Source organism: Dendrobates tinctorius, unplaced genomic scaffold (assembly GCF_039654945.1).
Source record: "Dendrobates tinctorius isolate UK_male_01 unplaced genomic scaffold, ASM3965494v1 ptg000155l, whole genome shotgun sequence".
NCBI classification, from domain to species: domain Eukaryota; kingdom Metazoa; phylum Chordata; class Amphibia; order Anura; family Dendrobatidae; genus Dendrobates; species Dendrobates tinctorius.
In genome coordinates this window covers 9,968,796-9,986,988 of record NW_027361822.1, presented here as the reverse complement: position 1 = coordinate 9,986,988, position 18,193 = coordinate 9,968,796, and the positions used below count along the sequence as shown (strand labels likewise).

The 18,193-nt window shown below is 41.8% G+C and overlaps 1 protein-coding gene across 1 annotated transcript in view; it reads left to right on the top strand.

Moving 5' to 3' along the window:
* The window catches only part of LOC141051174 (uncharacterized), an 84,197-nt gene that overhangs the window by 9,731 nt on the left and 56,273 nt on the right, over nt 1-18,193 (top strand). The window contains exons 2-4 of the mRNA XM_073548039.1: nt 9,199-10,027; nt 11,848-12,035; nt 13,521-13,648. Of these exons, the coding sequence (XP_073404140.1) occupies nt 9,405-10,027; nt 11,848-12,035; nt 13,521-13,648 (939 nt within the window). The 5' untranslated portion in view covers nt 9,199-9,404. The remainder of the gene's footprint in view (nt 1-9,198; nt 10,028-11,847; nt 12,036-13,520; nt 13,649-18,193) is intronic.

Here is an 18,193-nt window from a genome sequence, read left to right as displayed (position 1 = left end):
TTCTTCGTGCCCTTGTCAGTCAGTAGTTGTAAATCCTTTGGTGTGATTCAAGTCCCGAATTGAATACGGTTTTATGAGGTTGGCACACATTTGAAACGCCTCATTGGTGGTCCTTCAGTGTTCGGAAGAGGTTGTGGCTGTGGAAAATTGAAATCATTCCTATACAAACGTTGGCCCATGTCAGAGTTTTTGAAAGTCTGTGAGTCATTTCATCATCCAAATGAGCCAACGTCCACTGCGACAAATCAACAGTCAGCATATGCAATTGCCATGAGAACAATTGAAAAGTATTTTTTGTAATTGAAATATTCGGATCCAATTCCAGCAGGTTTCATAATCCGAATGTGTTTGCCATCCACAAGCAGTTTGGAAAATTACAAATGTCCTGGAATATTGCAGCATTTTCCAGCCAGAGTTCAGGTGTGGGTTGGGGAGGAGTTCTTCATGCAGAACGTCCCAAAAAGAACGGCAGGTGTCTCCAACAATCCCAGAAAGCGTGGACACTCCAATCCAGAATTGAAAATATAGAGATCTTAAGGTCTCTCTGGTACCCAGGAATCTGCCAAACAGAAAATGGGGGGAAAAAATCAGTACATGGCTTTTAGAGCAATCATATTAATGACAAGTGTTTCTTTTTCAAAATGAAGTACCTCTGGGTCATCAACAGATGTTCCTCAGCAGGAAATGCTCGATGTAGCTGGGTGTCCTGCCTGGTGATGGATCCTCGGACATATCGCAGCAAGTCATGGAAGCTCTGTTCTGACATTCTTGTGTACTCGGAAAAACTTCTCAGGGTTTTCACGCAGCTCTGTGTATAATGAGTGATAACATAGTAACATAGTCATTAAGGTTGAAGGAAGACTTTAAGTCCATCTAGTTCAACCCATATCCTATCCTAACCTGCCCTAACATGTTGATCCAGGGGAAGGCAAAAAAAACCCATTTGGCAAACAGTAAGCTTCACATTGGAGAAAAAAATTCCTTCCCGACTCCACATACAGCAATCAGACTAGCTCCCTGGATCAACGCAATATCCAGGAAACCAGTGTATATAACCGGTAATAATAATAATAATAATCTTTATTTATATAGCGCCAACATATTCCGCAGCGCTTTACAGTTTAACAGTTTCAAAACACAAGTCATAAGTAACAACGCTAACAATACAATAATTAAAGCAAAATAAGACGAAATAAGACGACCCTGCTCGTGAGAGCTTACAATCTACAATGAGGTGAGGGAGATACAGAGTACAGGTGTGTATTTACAATGGTGTATTTACAATGAAGGTCCAGCCATCTTGCAGGAGTGAAGGATGGATGGAGATAGTGAATGGGCTACGCACGCACACTTACACAGAGAATGACTTTGATTAGTGAATGTGATAGGCCGCTCTGAACAGGTGTGTTTTGAGGGAGCGCCTAAAACTATGCAAATTGTGGATAGTTCTGATTTCTTGGGGTAGAGCATTCCAGAGGATAGGAGCAGCACGGGAGAAGTCTTGGAGTCGGGAGTGGGAGGTACGGATTAGTGCAGAGGCTAGTCGAAAGTTGTTTGCAGAGCGCAGCGATCGGCTAGGCCGATAGACAGAAATGAGAGAAGAGATGTAAGGGGGTGCCGCACTGTGGAGAGCTTTGTGGGTGAGAACAAGTACTTTGAATTGGATCCTATAATGAATGGGCAGCCAATGTAAGGACTGGCGAAGAGCGGACGCGTCCGAGTACCGATTACCCAGATGGACGATCCTGGCTGCTGCATTGAGTATGGACTGGAGAGGGGATAGTCGAGTGACGGGGAGGCCAATTAATAGAGCGTTGCAGTAATCCAGGCGAGAGTGGATCAATGCAACAGTGAGGGTTTTTGTTGTTTCCATAGTGAGAAAAGGGCGGATTCTAGAGATGTTCTTTAGGTGTAAGCGGCAAGAGCGGGCAAGGGATTGTATATGGGATGTAAAAGAGAGATTGGTGTCAAACATAACACCCAGACAGCGCACCTGCTGCCGGGGTGTTATTGTGGTACCACCCACGGAGAAGGAAATGTCAGATTTAGGGAGGTTAGTAGACGGCGGGAGCAGAAGAAGTTCAGTTTTGGAGAGGTTGAGTTTCAGATAGAGAGCGGACATGATATTGGAGACTGCGGACAGACAGTCACTGGCGTTCTGTAGTACAGCGGGGGTAAGGTCGGGGGAAGACGTGTATAGTTGTGTGTCATCAGCATAAAGATGGTACTGAAAGCCAAATCTGCTGATGGTCTGTCCAATTGGGGCCGTGTAGAGAGAGAAAAGAAGGGGGCCAAGGACTGAGCCCTGAGGTACCCCGACAGCAAGAGGAAGAGGAGATATTATACTTTTCAAGTAATTTTATATTATACTTTTATATTATACTTTTATATTATACTTTTCAGTAATATTATACTTTTCAAGAAAAGCATCAAGGCCCTTCTTAAATTTTAGTAGGGAATCACTCATTACAACATCATATGGCAGAGAGATCCATAGTCACACTGCTCTTACAGTTAAGTATCTGCGTCTGTGATTATGCTTAAACCTTCTTTCCTCCAGACGTAGAGGATGCCCCCTTGTCCCCGTCACAGGTCTAAGAGTAAACAATCATTAGAAAGGTCTTTGTACTGTCCCCGCATATATTTATACATTGTAATAAGATCACCCCTAAGCCTTCGTTTTTCCAAACTAAATAACCCCAAGTGTAATAACCTGTCTTGGTATTGCAGACCCCGCAGTTCCCTAATAACCTTGGTTACTCTTCTCTGCACCCGCTCCAGTTCAACTATGTCTTTCTTATACACCGGAGACCAGAACTGTACACAGTATTCTAAGTGTGTTCGCACTAGTGACTGATATAGAGGTAAAATTGTTTTCCTCATGAGCATCTATGCCTCTTTAAATGCATCCCATTATTTTATTTGCAGCAGCTGCCTGACACTGGCCACTAAATGTTTGTCATTCACCCATACACCCAGGTCTTTTTCAGTGACCGTTTTGCCCAGTGTTTTACAATTAGGCTGGAGTCACACTAACTTGCGCAAAATACGGTCAGTATTTTACATGCGTAATACGGATGACAGACCCCTAAATAGTGCTCCGTATGTCATCCGTAATCAAGGTGTGGTCGCGTATTTTGCGCATGTCAGCATCCGTATGTAATCCGTATGGCATCCGTATGGTGAGATTTTCTCGCAGGCTTGCAAAATGGACATATAATGGAGCCCTATGACAGTTTTAATAAAGAAATGAAAGAATAGATATAGACACATAGAATGCATATATATATATGTATTCTATGTGTATATATCTATTCTTTCTTTCTTTATTAAACCTGTCAGTGTGATTTTACTGTATCGCGCACTGAATTGCCGGCTTTGCTAAAAGACACCTGGTGCGTATTTCTCGCAAGTCACATGTGTGGTCCGTGTGTAATCCGTATTTTTTGCGCACCCATAGACTTGCATTGGCGTATTACGGCCGTAGTATGCTGACAATCGCAGCATGCTGCGAGTGGCACGGAGCGTAGGATACGGAGGAGAAATATACGGAAGGTGCAAGGGACCCCATAGAGAATCATTGGTCCGTGTCTAATGCGTGCTTTTAGCGCCTCACTCTCCCGTATTCCTCGCCAGTGTGATCCCGGCCTTAAGCACAAATTATACATCTTGTTTGTTCTACCCAAGTGCATGACCTTACAATTATCCCCATTAAAGCTCATTTGCCATTTATCAGCCCAAGCTTCTAGTTTACATAAATCCTCCCGTAATATAAAATCGCCCTCCTCTGTATTGATTACCCTGCAGAGTTTAGTGTCATCTGCAAATATTTAAATTCTACTCTCCTTGCCCCCCCTACAAGGTCATTAATAAATGTTAAAAAGAGGGCCCAATACTGACCCCTGTGGTACCCCACTGCTAACCGTGACCCAGTCCGAGTGTGCTCCATTAATGACCACCCTTTGTTTCCTATCCCTGAGCCAGCTCTTAACCCAATTACATATATTTTCCCCTATCACCATTGTTCTCATTTTATGCATCAACCTTTTGTGTGGCACCGTATCAAAAGCTTTTGAAAAGTCCATGTACACCATGTCCACTGCATTTCCTTCGTCCGGTCTGGAACGTACCTCTTAATAAAAGCTTATCAGATTAGTCTGACGGGAACGGTCCCTCGTAAGCCCATGTTGATATTGGGTCATGAGGTTATTCTTCTTCAGATACTCCAGTATAGTATCTCTTAGAAAACCCTCCAGGATTTTACCCACAGTTGAGGTTAAGCTCACTGGCCTATAATTTCCAAGTTCAGTTTTTGACCCCTTTTGGAATATTGGCACCACATTTGCTACACACCAGTCCTGTGGTACAGATCCTGTTATTATGAAATATTTAAAGATTAAAAATAATGGTCTATCTATGACGGTACTTAATTCCTTCAGTACTCGGGGGGTGTATCCCATACGGATCCGGGGATTTGTCAATTTTAGTGATTTTTAGATGCCGCAGTACTTCCTGCTGGGTTAAGCAGGTGACATTTAATGGAGAAATTTTTTTTTTATCACTGATCATGTTATCCATCATGGGATTTTCCTGTGTAAATACTGATGAAAAAAGTCATTTAGCATATTGGCTTTTTCCTCATCCACCATTTCACCCAGACTATTTTAAGGGGACCAACACTATCATTTTTTTAGTTTCTTACTATTTATGTAGTTAGAGAATATTTTGGGATTATTTTTACTTTCTCTGGCAATGAGTCTCTCGGTCTCAATCTTTGCTGCCTTGATTTGCTTTTTACAGAATTGATTTAATCTTCTGTATTTAATACCTCATCACTACCTACTTGCTTTAATTCTGTAAATGTTTTGTTTTTGTCCCTTATTGCGCCCCTTACAGCTCTATTTAGCCATAGTGGTTTCCTCCTATTTCTAGCATGTTTATTCCCAAACGGTATATATTGTGCACATGTCCTAATCAGGATGCTAATAAACATCTCCCATTTTCTTTGTGTATTTTCGTCTCAGGATATTGTCCCAGTTTATTGCACCAAGATCATCTCTCATCCGTTGGAAATTTGCCTTCCTGAAGTTTAGTGTCCTAGTTAACCCTCTGCTACACATCATATTATTATTATTATTATTGGTAGGATCCATGGCTCTCTCGGACTTCAACGATGCAGTGTTGCCAATAGCGATGACGACGTCTTCTCCATCTTTCTCTTCTTTCTTCTTCACAAGCCACAGCAAAGGCAACAGCCGCCAATTTCATTGACAAATCAAGATTAAGGATGAAGCTCTCCATGTTAAGATCCATCTTGCAGCTGGATACAGCAGCAAAAATGAGGATTTCATGAGTGCAGAGTGTCTATATATAGAAATCCCATGAGACATGCCCATTGGGTGTCTGATGTCAAGGAAATTCTGGAAAACCATTGGAAATATCCAGCGCATGCACATAACGCAGATGTGTGCAAAAATGCATGCACACGCAGCTTTTTTTGGCATCACGGGTAAGATGATGTACATAAACACTGCATCAACATGCGTTTGCATGTGTTTTTGCTTGCATTTGCGCATGCAGATGATACACTGCTCACATAAATGCTAATGTGAACCTAGTCTTAGTGAGGCAGTGTACTGTTCTGTTGAGAAACTGTATGGTGGACAAGGCGTTATGGAGGGACTGTATGGTGGTGTTATGGAGGGACTGTATGGGCGGCGGATGGCCGGAATGGTGAGCAGTGATCCACATAGGAGCTGAAGATTACATGGCCTGACAAGGGGAGAGGGGGAAAGGGAGTATTGGGCCAAGTGTTATACTGCTAGCGCAGATTCATGGATTGTGATGTGTGTCATTATACAGTGGGGCTGTGTGTGTGTGTCCTAATACAGTGAGGCTGTGCCTGCATGTGTGTGTGTCATTATACAGTGAGGCTGTGCGTGTGTCTGTCCTTATACAATGGGGCTGTGCATGTGTGTCATTGGTGCATTCACTCTGTCATTCTATGTGACTTCAGACTTGTGAATCCTCACATTGGCGCAGTGCTGTGGTTATTCGGTGGGTGTTTGACTGCAAGTTTGTGATTTGCATACATGCGGTCACATGCCGACTAGACTTGCATGGCCTAATGCAACTGTATTGAGCAAGGCCAGAAACAGTCTAGTCAGAATGTGGCTGTGAATATACATAGTATATCGCATGCTTGCCATCACAAGACCACCTGTTCCCGGTGCCGGCACCAGATAATCCTCACAGCGCACAGTACGCATGATATGAGGATTCACACATAGTGACCTAGACATGTAGCTTATGATACAACAACTCCTTTAAGGATGGGCCACTACTCATGGGCCACTACTGTGAGCTTGCCCCCAGGCTAAAATTTCCCAGTCAGCCCTTGCATGGCATAGAATGTGTGAAGAAATCTGTAGACTCAGCCATCTGTGGTTCCCAACAGTCAGTTGGGCGCTTGTGGAGTTGTGATGTGGGGGAAAAAACGGGTAATTGGGGTGCCACCACTAAGTACTGTGTGTGATTTTAAGGTGGAGGAAGAGGAGCAGAGGCCAGTTGAAGCAGCGCTTGCTATCTATTGGAGCACATGTTCTTTCTGGCCCTCATCTACAAAGCATACTGTACGGCTTCCAAAGAAAGAGAGCAGAGTTGCCCATCCAGTAACAGAAGCTGTAAAATGCTGCTCACTTGCTCATTGCGGCAAAACAAACAGACTGCTCATTCCTCATATCAAACTTGTCTCCCAACCCTAAATGGCTATTCAGCACTTTCAATTCTTTCCTGCATCCATCAGCTCCCCCTGCCTCTCCTCTCATCTCAGCTGAATGCATTGCGTCACCCCCTGTGAACTTGACACAATAACATCCCACCTCATTCCATACTTAACCACTGTCTTCATCACAAGCCTAACCCACCTCTTCAACCTGTCACTAACAGCTGGTGACTTCCATCCTGATGAAAACATACCTCGATCACACCCATCCTCAAAAATCTCATCATTGACCCAGCTTCTGTGTCTACCTATTGCTTACAATCTGACTTAGACAGCAACATTTCACTGAAATTTCCCTGACTGAAGTCACCAACAACCTACTAACCACCAAATAAAAACGACACAAGTTTTTCCTCCTCCTCCTGGACCTTGAATCTGTCTTTGACATAGTGGACCATTCCATCTTATTACAGACTTTCTGATTGGCTGACATTAGACTTGGCCCTTTGTTGGATCTCCTCATACCTAGAAGACAGGACAGGCAGTGTCTCCCACTCACACACCACCACCTCATCTTGCACCCAATGTATCGGTGTCCACCAAGGTTCAGTTGTAGTACCAGGAACTATGCAGAGGATACGCTACCTCCCTCTTAAAGTGACCATCTGCATCAACCTAAGGTATTCCCAGCCTATAGCTGGGCAACACCATCTATTTAAGGTTTCTGCTCCAGTATGGTGATGACTGAGCTACATTGTTAGTTTGCCTTGCATGCTTGGTAGTTCTCAGGTTCCCTAGGTCTGCCTGTCTGCTTGTCTACCCTGTACCCATCTGCTCTTACCTGTTTGTTCTCTTCTGTCCATCTGCTGGTCCAGCCTGCACCTGCCAGTGCTTTTGGTCTTCAGCCGGTCCCATCTGCACCCATGGTTCCAGAGTCCCTACAGTGCCTGCCTGCATTTTTATCCCGCCTTTGGGCCATAGCAGCTTACCCGCTGTAGGGGATCAGCTGCCACCTTCTGTAGGTAAGCCATGAAGTAGCACCTGGTGCCACCTCTTTGTCCCACCTTGGGCCACAGTTTTTGCTTGCTACCACTTGTCTGAGTAGGGATTTGGTAGGCCTTTTAATTATGCCCCTCCCAGGCTTTCAGATGGATACAGAACAGTGATCCCACCACCTTGCCCATTACAGTCTCCATGTGCTGGTTTGGCTGTAGTGGAAGATGTGTTGGTCCAGCTATATTAGTGATGCCACTCTGGTGTCTGCCACTAATTTTTGTAAATGTGTAGACTCCTGGTTTTCCTTCATGCATGTTGCCTGTAGCACTAGGCCTCCAAGACTGTCAGGCCTCCACTTCCTTGGAGTCAACTACCCGTGCTACTATCCTTAGATATTTCTGACAATACTGTTGTTAGAATCTGTTCAGTTTATGACTATCCGCTATTTTCTTGTAGTGTTCAGGCTGCTGGTCTTTTATCCCTGGTGCTGGGTTTGTCTTGGGTCAGGTGATTGTATCACCCTTTATTAACCTGCACCTGTCTCCCATTCCTTGCTGGTCAACAGTGTTAATCCGCTTGAAGTCTGGCTTGGAGCCTTGCTTTGCCTTCTGTGTGTTTAATTAGTGCAGTTCTGGGTCCTCTGGTTTTGCTAGTCTTAGTTTCTGTTTTCAGTTTGTTTCTGCAGCCTTCTCTTTGTTTTTCTATTAGGAGGTGACCCATTTTTGTACCCAGTCCTTAGATCTTTCAGGGACCCCCTTCCCCCTATCTATAGGTCTTCGCTTGAGATTAACCTAGGATCGCCGGTGGGTCTATTCACAAAGAATGGGTCGCCCACCCCATCGTAGGGTATCAGCCTAGTCACAGTGCGGGGTCAGTTTTCCCCCTCCTACCCTAGTCCTGTGCTGCAGAACCATAACAGGTGTAGTAGTCTACAAAATTCATGATATTTGTGCCACCTGAGTGTTGCGGAGTATGAAAGCAGGTTGAGCTGTTGCATGTGGTATCAGGGCTCCCAGCACAGGAGGCCTACACCGATCCCTTACCTACCTCGTCTTACAGTGACATTTAATTGAAAGCTGTAAATGTTGTCCCAGACTCGCATAACTCATGCCTGGCTGATTGCTGCAGTGTCATGCTAAAATTAGTACTGTGGGTGAATTGAGGCCACTTTCCTGGTGTCTGCCCCTCATTTGATGATGTGTTTTGGTAGCATTTGGGGCTGTTATAAGGTGTTGTGCATGCATTTATTTTTGCCTCCCTGAATGGCGTTCGGTTATGTTCGGGGAATATTCGACAAATTTTTGCTACGAATATTGCAAATTCGGCAATCGTAATCGGAACTGATTATTGAAATATTTGCTCATCTATAAATATGTATAGAAATTCTTCTATATAATTACTTTTAAAATATCTAATATTGTAATAAATTATATTATTCCATTACTGAAGAAAAATAAAATTCATTTTATTCTTGCCAGATGGCTGTAGCAGAAGCTCAGAGAAACATCTGTTATTTTCCCATTTTAAAGCAGAAGATCATGATGTCACACCAGATTCAGATGAAGAGCAGATCATTATCCCGGATCCACCTCCAAGTCTTCACACCAAAAATCTTTCAACTGAACCTTTTCAACAAGTCCTGTCTTCTCATTCATCACAGACTGTAACGCACAGAAAAAATAACATGACTGATATTCAACATCAACGAACTTGCACAGGGGAGAAACCATTTTCATATTCAGAAAGTGGGAAATGTTTTTCTCAGAATGCAAGTCTTGGTAAACATCAGAGAATTCACAAAAGAGAGAAACAATATTTATGCCAGGAATGTGGGAAAAGTTTTCTAAGAAAATCAAAGCTGGTTGAGCATCAGAGAATTCACACAGGGGAGAAGCCATACTTATGCTCAGAATGTGGGAAATGTTTTATACAGAAAATACATTTAGTTATACATGAGAGAAATCACACAGGGGAGAAGCCATTTTCATGTATAGACTGTGGAAAAATGTTTAACAACATATCACACCTGGTTGCACATCAGAGAATTCACACAGGGGAGAAACCATTTTCATGTTCAGAATGTGGGAAATGTTTTAAACAGAAAATACATTTGGTTACACATCAGAGAATTCACACAGGGGAGAAGCCATTTGTATGTCCAGTATGTGGTAAATCTTTTAGACACACATCACACCTGAATGTACATCAGAGAATTCACACAGGGGAGAAGCCGTTTTCTTGTCCAGAATGTGGGAAATGTTTCAATGATAGCTCCAATCTTAGGTCACATAAGAAAACTCATACAAGGTAAAAAAAACAAAATCACACTTAGAATGTAGTAAACATTTTACAAATAAAGCAAGTCTTGTTGCCCATCATAGAATTCATTAAGGGAAGAAGCCATTTTAATGTCCAGAATGTTTGTTACAAATCATATTTTATTAACATCAGAGAAATCACACGTGGAAGCAGCAATTTTCTATTTATTGACCAATTCATCAAAAACTAAGTCAAAGTAAAGCCATGCATTACATAAGAAATGGAAAGTAATTTATAGCATAAAGTAATGATTAGGAAATGTATGCAGTTACCAATAAACATCTGTTATTGAAAAGCAAATTAAATCCAGTTTAGATCCCCTTTATATCCTCCTTTATTTTAAAGAATTACATCTCTGTATTTGGGCTTTATTCGATAAAGAGTGGATTTTGCATCCATAATATTATATATAAGCCATTATAATGTCCCTTATATATTATATGCTGAACTATGTATTGGAGTATTCACATATGTTATGATCCGTTCACTCTATCTCGTTGCCATCAATAATCTATGTGTTTGTTACCTTATATTTCCTGATCTATTATTATCTCCCAGATTGATCTACTGAATGTTCCATATATGTGTGGACATCCTCCCTTTTATATATGCCTCATTGTTTAGTGTCCTTTGATATTTTCCACTTCAAACATACTGTATATATTTCTTCACATCAATGTTCGATTTGTATTCTGTGCTGTAGATTAATTGAATGTTATATATATTATGTAAGGGTTTATCTTTTCACACATGTACGGTCTAGTTACAATCATTAGTGGCACAGAGCTCCTCTGCGCATCCCCTGCATTCTCTTATGAATTACTTTTGTCGCTCACATTGTACTTTTTGCGCTTGCGCTACAGGTGAACTGAACGTTCCTATATTTTGTATGATTATTCTTGCACGTGTAACTGCTTGTGCACAAATTATGAGGAGTCCACATGTTTTCTGTGCATGCGCAGCTCTTTTTGATAAATGTTTTGGCACGCTCTTTGATAACTCTAGAAACTTTATTTACACTTTTTGCATGTGCAATGAATATTTCAAGGAAACTTTATCAATATATCATGCTTGCACCTGTGCACTGGCAGCCTTAAATCAACTTTATTTATATTTTATGTTCACGCGTGTGCATTACACACTCATTGATTTACTCTCTCTGCTTCCTACTCCTGGTAATTAAATTATTTATCTTTTTATTCTATTACCTTTATGTGTATATGAGGGACATATTCTGGCACCATTACTCATTCTTACTCCTGAGGAAACCACAGCTTGTGTAGTGAAACACGTGGAGTTTTCCTTTCTTCATTCTATTTTTGCCTTATTCACAGGTTTTGTTATACTTATTTTTCCCTGTTTAATTTATTATTCTCATGGTTATCTGTACTTGGTATAAGTCCTAGTGTACTGACATGCAGATCACTTTAGTGGTTTTTGAATTATAATTGAGGAATATATATTTTTATTTTTTTGTATCTTGGCATTTCAAATTGTTCATATTCATTTGCTTGTCATTCTAGGTCAGTATAAACTAGACATTTTTTGTATATAAGATTTTCTTTGCTTGATGTCCTGTGAACAGTAATGTATTGGGCATCTGAGAATAGGTGATAATCTAACTATAGACACACCTCATCTGCATATAAATGGCCTATTGGCTTTTTAAATGTGTTTTTAAATTTTGTATATTTTGGTTTCTAATGCATTCCAAATAAAGGCTTTTATGTGGTGATCCCTATGTCAGTGTATACTTCTTTTTCTATGTTGTAATTGTTGCAAATAGTTAATAACAGCTCAACTCTTAGCTCATATCAGAAAACTCACGTAGGAGAGAAAACATTTTCATGTACAGAATGTAGTAAACGTTTTCCAAATAAATCGAGTCTTGTTACACATCAGAGAACTCGTATAGGGAGGAAGCCATATTCCTGTCCAGAATGTTACACTCAAAATCACATTATCCTAAAAATCAGAGAAAACACACATGGAAGCAGTGATTTTTCTTTTTTATTGACAAATTCATCAAGAAACTGCTAAAGTAAAGTCATACATTATATGTAACATCAATACTGATGCCCCTGAATGGTTCTCCTTCACCAATCCATACAGGGATGCCGACATACCCCCCCGGCAGTGAGGTGACCTCTTCGTCTCCTGGCATGTCTCCTACTCTACTGCTTTCTGTGCACACTGCACAGGCTTCACAATAGTGCGCTCCCTTGTTCTCAAAGGGCAGCACACACAGTTTGAAAATGTCTCCAGCCAATAGCTAGGAGACATCTTGTATAAAAGGCACCTTCCCCAGTAGGGTGGTACCTGACCAGCCCCTGTAGTTCCTTTTGTAGTGTGTGTGTAAATGTATGTTGCCAGGTTCTCCGTCCTAGTATGCTGTGTAGTTTAATGTGAACCTGATCTCCTGGTGCTTGCTTGGCCAGGGGCTGGAACCTGAAGCCTCATAGGCGGTGCTTAAACCTGCACCAGTGTTAATCCTGGTTAGTGTTCTAGAATCTATACTGTCAGAGCCTGTTCTAGTTCTCTGTGGTACCTAGTGGCTACCTGCAGCTCAAGAATGACTCCATCATCAGTCATTGCACGGTGAATAAGCCTCTTTATCTTGACAAGCCAGTGCTGGTATGTCACTCTCCACAAGGAGAAACCTTACCCCTTAGACCCCAGTCCAGAGCCTCTCACCTAGCCAAATCAGTTCTCATAGTTTGCACTGACGAGGGCCAATAGCTTGAAACACTGTGTCTGCAAATTGAGATTCTGATTTGGCTTTAATCCTAAGTCATATTACAAGACTCGTTAAAGGGTCGATTGTGAGTTGTAGGATTGCTACTGCCAACAGGTGGCACTATAGCGTTCAAGTCCTCTTTCTCACTGAAGAGGCAATTTGCACAAGAAATGTATGTAATTATCAATAAACATCTGTTGTCAAAAAGCAAATCAAATCCAATTTACACACCATATTCTCCATGTGTATAAAATGTTATGTTTACATACAACAATCTGCAAAAGTTTTAGGCAGGTGTGGAAAATGCTGCAAAGTAAGAAGCTTCCAAAAATAGAAATGTTAGTAGGCTGTCAATTAGTAAAATGCAAAGTGAGTGAACAAAAGAGAAAATGAAATCACATCTTTATTTAGTCATTGCCTTTGTCTTCAAAGCAGCATCAAAAGATCAATTCTTCTAGGTACATTTGCACACATTGAAGGAATTCAGTAGGGAAAGTTTTCCAAACATCTTGGAGAGCTAACCACAGATCTTTTGCTTCATGTAATCCCAGATAGACAGGGATGATGATGAGATCAGGGCTCTGTATCATCACTTCCAGGACACCTTGTTCTTTATGATGAAGATCGTTCTTAATGACATTGGCTGTATGTTGTGTATGTTTGTGGTCATGGTCCTACTGTAGAATAGATTTGGCCACCTTGATGGTGTTGCATGATAGATAAATATCTGCCTGTATTTCTTAGCAGTGATGAATTATAGTAGGTTCACAAAAACTAAAATAAGTTGGGTGCTCACTGGTAAATCTAACCATGAAGCTGAGAACCAAGACATTTCAGATTCATATGAATATGAGCATTTATTTAATCAGCAGGTAAGTCTATGTATAACCATGGGCCAATGTTTCGGTCACATGATCCCAGCCTAAAATATGTGTCTAAAGGTGATAGTGACCTCATATTTTCACCAAATGTTGGTAACAACGCATCCAATCCACACAGGCCATGAAATCAAACCATAGATGTCCATAAATTAAGTTATGTGTAATAATGACAAATGACACGGGGGAAAATGTATTGAACACAGGAAGAAAGAGCGGTGTAAAAAGCCATGGAAATTCATGACAGCAGCTAAAATCTACCACTAATTAGAAATTAATCTTGCCATTTAGTGAAAAAAAGAATCAGCTGGTTCAACTGGTGGCTTAAAAAAGGTATCTCATTACCAAGGTGTCACACAAGAAACATCTCATAATAGGTAAAACCAGTGAGCTTTCTCAAGACCTTTGCAACCTTTTTGTTGCAAAACATATTGATGGCATTGGTCACATGAGAATTTCTAAACTACTGAAGGTTCCAGAGAACACCTAGAGTTCAAACTTGGGCAAGTGCCATTTCTAGCAGATGAGATGATTGCAGGGCTTTCTGTGTGTGGGGCTCATACATGATTCTGAATAAATCAAGACATTTTGAAAATGTGGTTTCCGTCCTTTCATCATTTGAATATCAGAAATTTGTCTATCCATCCTGTGATTGTCATAACTCCATTTCTTCTCCTTCTTAGTGTTGCAACTTGTTAATGTTGTTCCTTTTAAGGATAATTTCTAGATACGGTATAACATGCTCAATGTTGGCTCCTGAAGCTGAAGAACAGCTAGAGACAAAAGACAATCTTGTATTCTACAAGACCATTCATCAAAAGGCTTTCCTGCTGATTTACAAGTGGCACATTCAACCACGTGTGTAACTCCTGCAACACCGTATAAGCCGTCCTATTTGTTATCGAGCAAGAAAGAACTAGTTATTACCCTAAAAGAATCCGCAGTTGAGAGAAAGTTCATGTGATCTTACAAGAATACTAGGTGCACACTCCTGCAAGAAAATTACTATAAAACTCTATCCCACTGGTACAGAACTCCAGAATTCCTATATCATGTTGGCCTTTCTAACAAAAAATTATGCTGGAGATTATGCTCATGTATAGGTAATCTGTCACTTATTTTTTGGACAAGTCCTAATATTCAGACATTTAGGACAGCGATAAATGAAACACTACACAAGTTGAGATTAATAAAGCGTAATTTAAAATCAGAGGAAGTTCTATTATCATGAACCTCAAAAAACTTCATAAGAGGAAATCATGACTTACTAGCTTTAAGGATTGGGGCAGCAAAACATCTCATCCAATTCACAGGAAAAGCTCTACCCATCCAACTCGCTCAGAGTGGATATATAAGATCCGTTAAATCTATAGATTTGAAGAATTGTCAAGTTGGGAAATGCACTTGCATCCATCTCTCCAAAGGAGCTGGCTTCCTTGGATCCAAAAATTTGGCTCTGACGCCCTACTATCTTAACCCATGACCTGAAATATTAGGATTCCCTTGTTGTTTGCTACTTTGCTATCATACTGTCTTACAATTATTTTTACTTACATTTTAAGCCCTCTTTAACAAGTTTTATCTTACCCAAAACATGATTTCTTGATGGACTGTCATAGTTTGAAATATCCACTTTGATGAATCTTATAATTCTTTCCAAAATTCTGTATGATCCATGCGTTCACATCGTTAACGCTTGTCTGTACCTTTCCTGGACTGTTTTTTTGTTGTGTTTTGCTTTTTTAATTTAACTATATCAACATCTTGATTTCACTTCTGTTACTGTTACCTTAAAGGGAATCTGTCACCTATTTTTTTGACTATCAGCTGCCGGCACTGACATCAGGGGCTTATCTACAGCATTCTGTAGATAAGCCCCTGATGTAACCTGAAAGAGAACAAAAATGAGTTATATTATAATCACCCAGGGGTGGTCCGGTTTTGGTCCAGAGAGTGTCACGGTCCAGTCCGGCGCCTCCCATCTTCTAAAGATGACATCCTCTTCTTTACTTCCCTTTATGGCTCCTGCACAGGTGCACTGCTCTGTCCTGTTGAGGGCAGAGCAGAGTCCTGCAGTGCGCAGACTCCGGACCTCTCTGACTATTCCCGACACCTGCGTACTGCAGTACTCTGCTCTGCCCTCAACAGGGAAGAGCAGTGCACCTCCACAGGGGCCACGACGGGAAGCAAAGAAAAGGACCTCACCATTAGAAGATGTGAGGCGCCGGACCCAGACCGCGACACCATCCGGACCAAAACCGGACCGCCCCTGGGTGAATATAATATAGCTCGCTTTTCTTCTCTTTCAGGTTATCTACAGAATTAGAGAATGCTGTAGATAAGCCCCTGATGTCGGTGCCGGCAGCTGATAGTCAAAAAAATAGGTGACATATTCCCTTTAATATTCGTTAAATATAGAATTAAAAATAATGAAGCAAAAAAACCATGTTTGTACCTCCATCTGCAGCATCATCACTTGGATCTGTTAATTACTTGAAAAACTAATTGTTTCTGTTTCTGCATCACAGTCATCAGTTGCTACTTAGAATGGAAGAAAATCACAGCCAAGGCTACTATTGCCCCCAGAGGTCACATGATCATTGGATCTCAGACTGATATATCCGAGCTGCTGGGTCCTGTCACACCAAGATCAGTTTTGTCCAGCACTTCTCACTGGATATTTTCCCTGTAACTGTGGCTCCTAGAAATGCCTAAGTTATATAGGAAAATATGTACAATAAAGAAAAAATTAAATGTATAGCCCCCAGAGATTTGCTATGAGCAACTGCAGGACGAGTTATGTTATAAAAGAAATATTGCTGTCTATCTAGCTATTCTATATATCTAGAGAAAATAAAGCTGCTAGAATGGCCCAGCCAATCACCTGACCTGAATCCAATAGAAAATGTATGGTAGGAACTAAGGCTCACAGGTCATAGAAGGAGACAATGGGACCTTCAGGATGTGAAGAGTGTTAGTTTGGAAAAATGGGCCAAAATCACACCTGAGCAATGCCAGCAACTAGTTTCTCCATACAGGAGGCGTCTTGAAGCTTCATCATCAGCAAAGGCTTTTGTGTGAAGTATTAAATACATTTCAGTAAAAGTGTTCAATACTATTTCCCGGTGTCATTTCTCATTATTACACACTAGCTGCTGGCTCAATTCTAAAGCATCGGGTACTCTAGAATATGGCCAGTGGCAGATTAAAATAAAAAATGTGATTTACTTGCCATCCGACGGCTCCCGGAATCTGTCCCTCCTCTCCACACTGCCGGCATCTTCCATTCCCAGTACTGCTTTGCGCCAAAGACCGCTGCTGACGTTCCCTCGGGCGAGCGCGACGCCTTCAGCGGTATTTTGCACAAAGCAGAACGGAAGATGCCGGCAGCGTGGAGAGGAGGGACAGATTCCGGGGGCCGTTGGAAGGTGAGTAGATCACTATTTTTTATTTTAATTCTATTTTTTACACGATTATGGTACCGAGGGTCCGAAGAAGTCTCTTCTCTTCCGGACCCTGGGTACCGGCTAGCGATAGGCATCTCTGGCTGCTAGTGCCACTGATCTCCAGACGGCATGGTAGCGGTGGTGTGCGTCCTGCTAAATGCGGACTGTACCTGTGCACTGCGCCTGTTGCTGGTTGGTTGCGGCCTGGTGGGGGCCTGGTGGCCGCGACCAATCAGCGCAGCGTGATTTTGGTTACAGACAGACATGATAAGGCATTTATATATATTGATAACTTTTTTATGGACATCTATGGTTTGATTTCTTTTCCTGTGTAGACTGGATGGATTGTTACCGACATCTGGTGAGAATGTCATGACAATAGCATCTTTATAAATAGATTTACTTGGAAAATTGGTGACGTGTTCTACAGTTATTTCATACTCTCTGTGTATGTATGAGGAGAATTCATTCAACAGGTTATTTAGTACAACGTGAACAGAAAAAAAAGACAAACATTTCTTGTTTTTTTCTATACTTTTGTCACAAAAAATGTCTGCTTCAGTAACGTCTATATTACACAGTATGTGTCCGTACAGAACTGAGCGGAAAATAATGTGTCCAGGTGAGAATGGAATAGTAAATGTGTGAGGACGGGGTTTTCACATGCGGTCCCTCTCCGTACATGCGCTGTGCACACTCCTCTCCACGGTCATGTAGATCCGTGCCAAACACACATTGTACATGTGCGACTCCGCCCCATTCACATCATACACTGAGGCCCCTGATCATGTGACCCCTGACTCCTCCCCTCCTGTGACCTCATCACTGTTCCTGTGCGCACAGAACAGCCATATATGTGGTGTGCGGCTCTGCAGGTGGAGGTAGGTGTTGGAGATTCCCCATTACTGGGCGCAGGGGATTGCAGTAACCCCTTAGTGCTGACACAAAGTAGGTGTATCTGTGTTGTTCCATTTGTACATGTGCAGCCCTGCTCCGTACTCACACTGTGCATGCGCAGCTATTCATCGTACATGCACAGCTCTCTGTACACACGGCTCCGCGCCGTACACCTTGCACACCTGTGGCGCCGCTC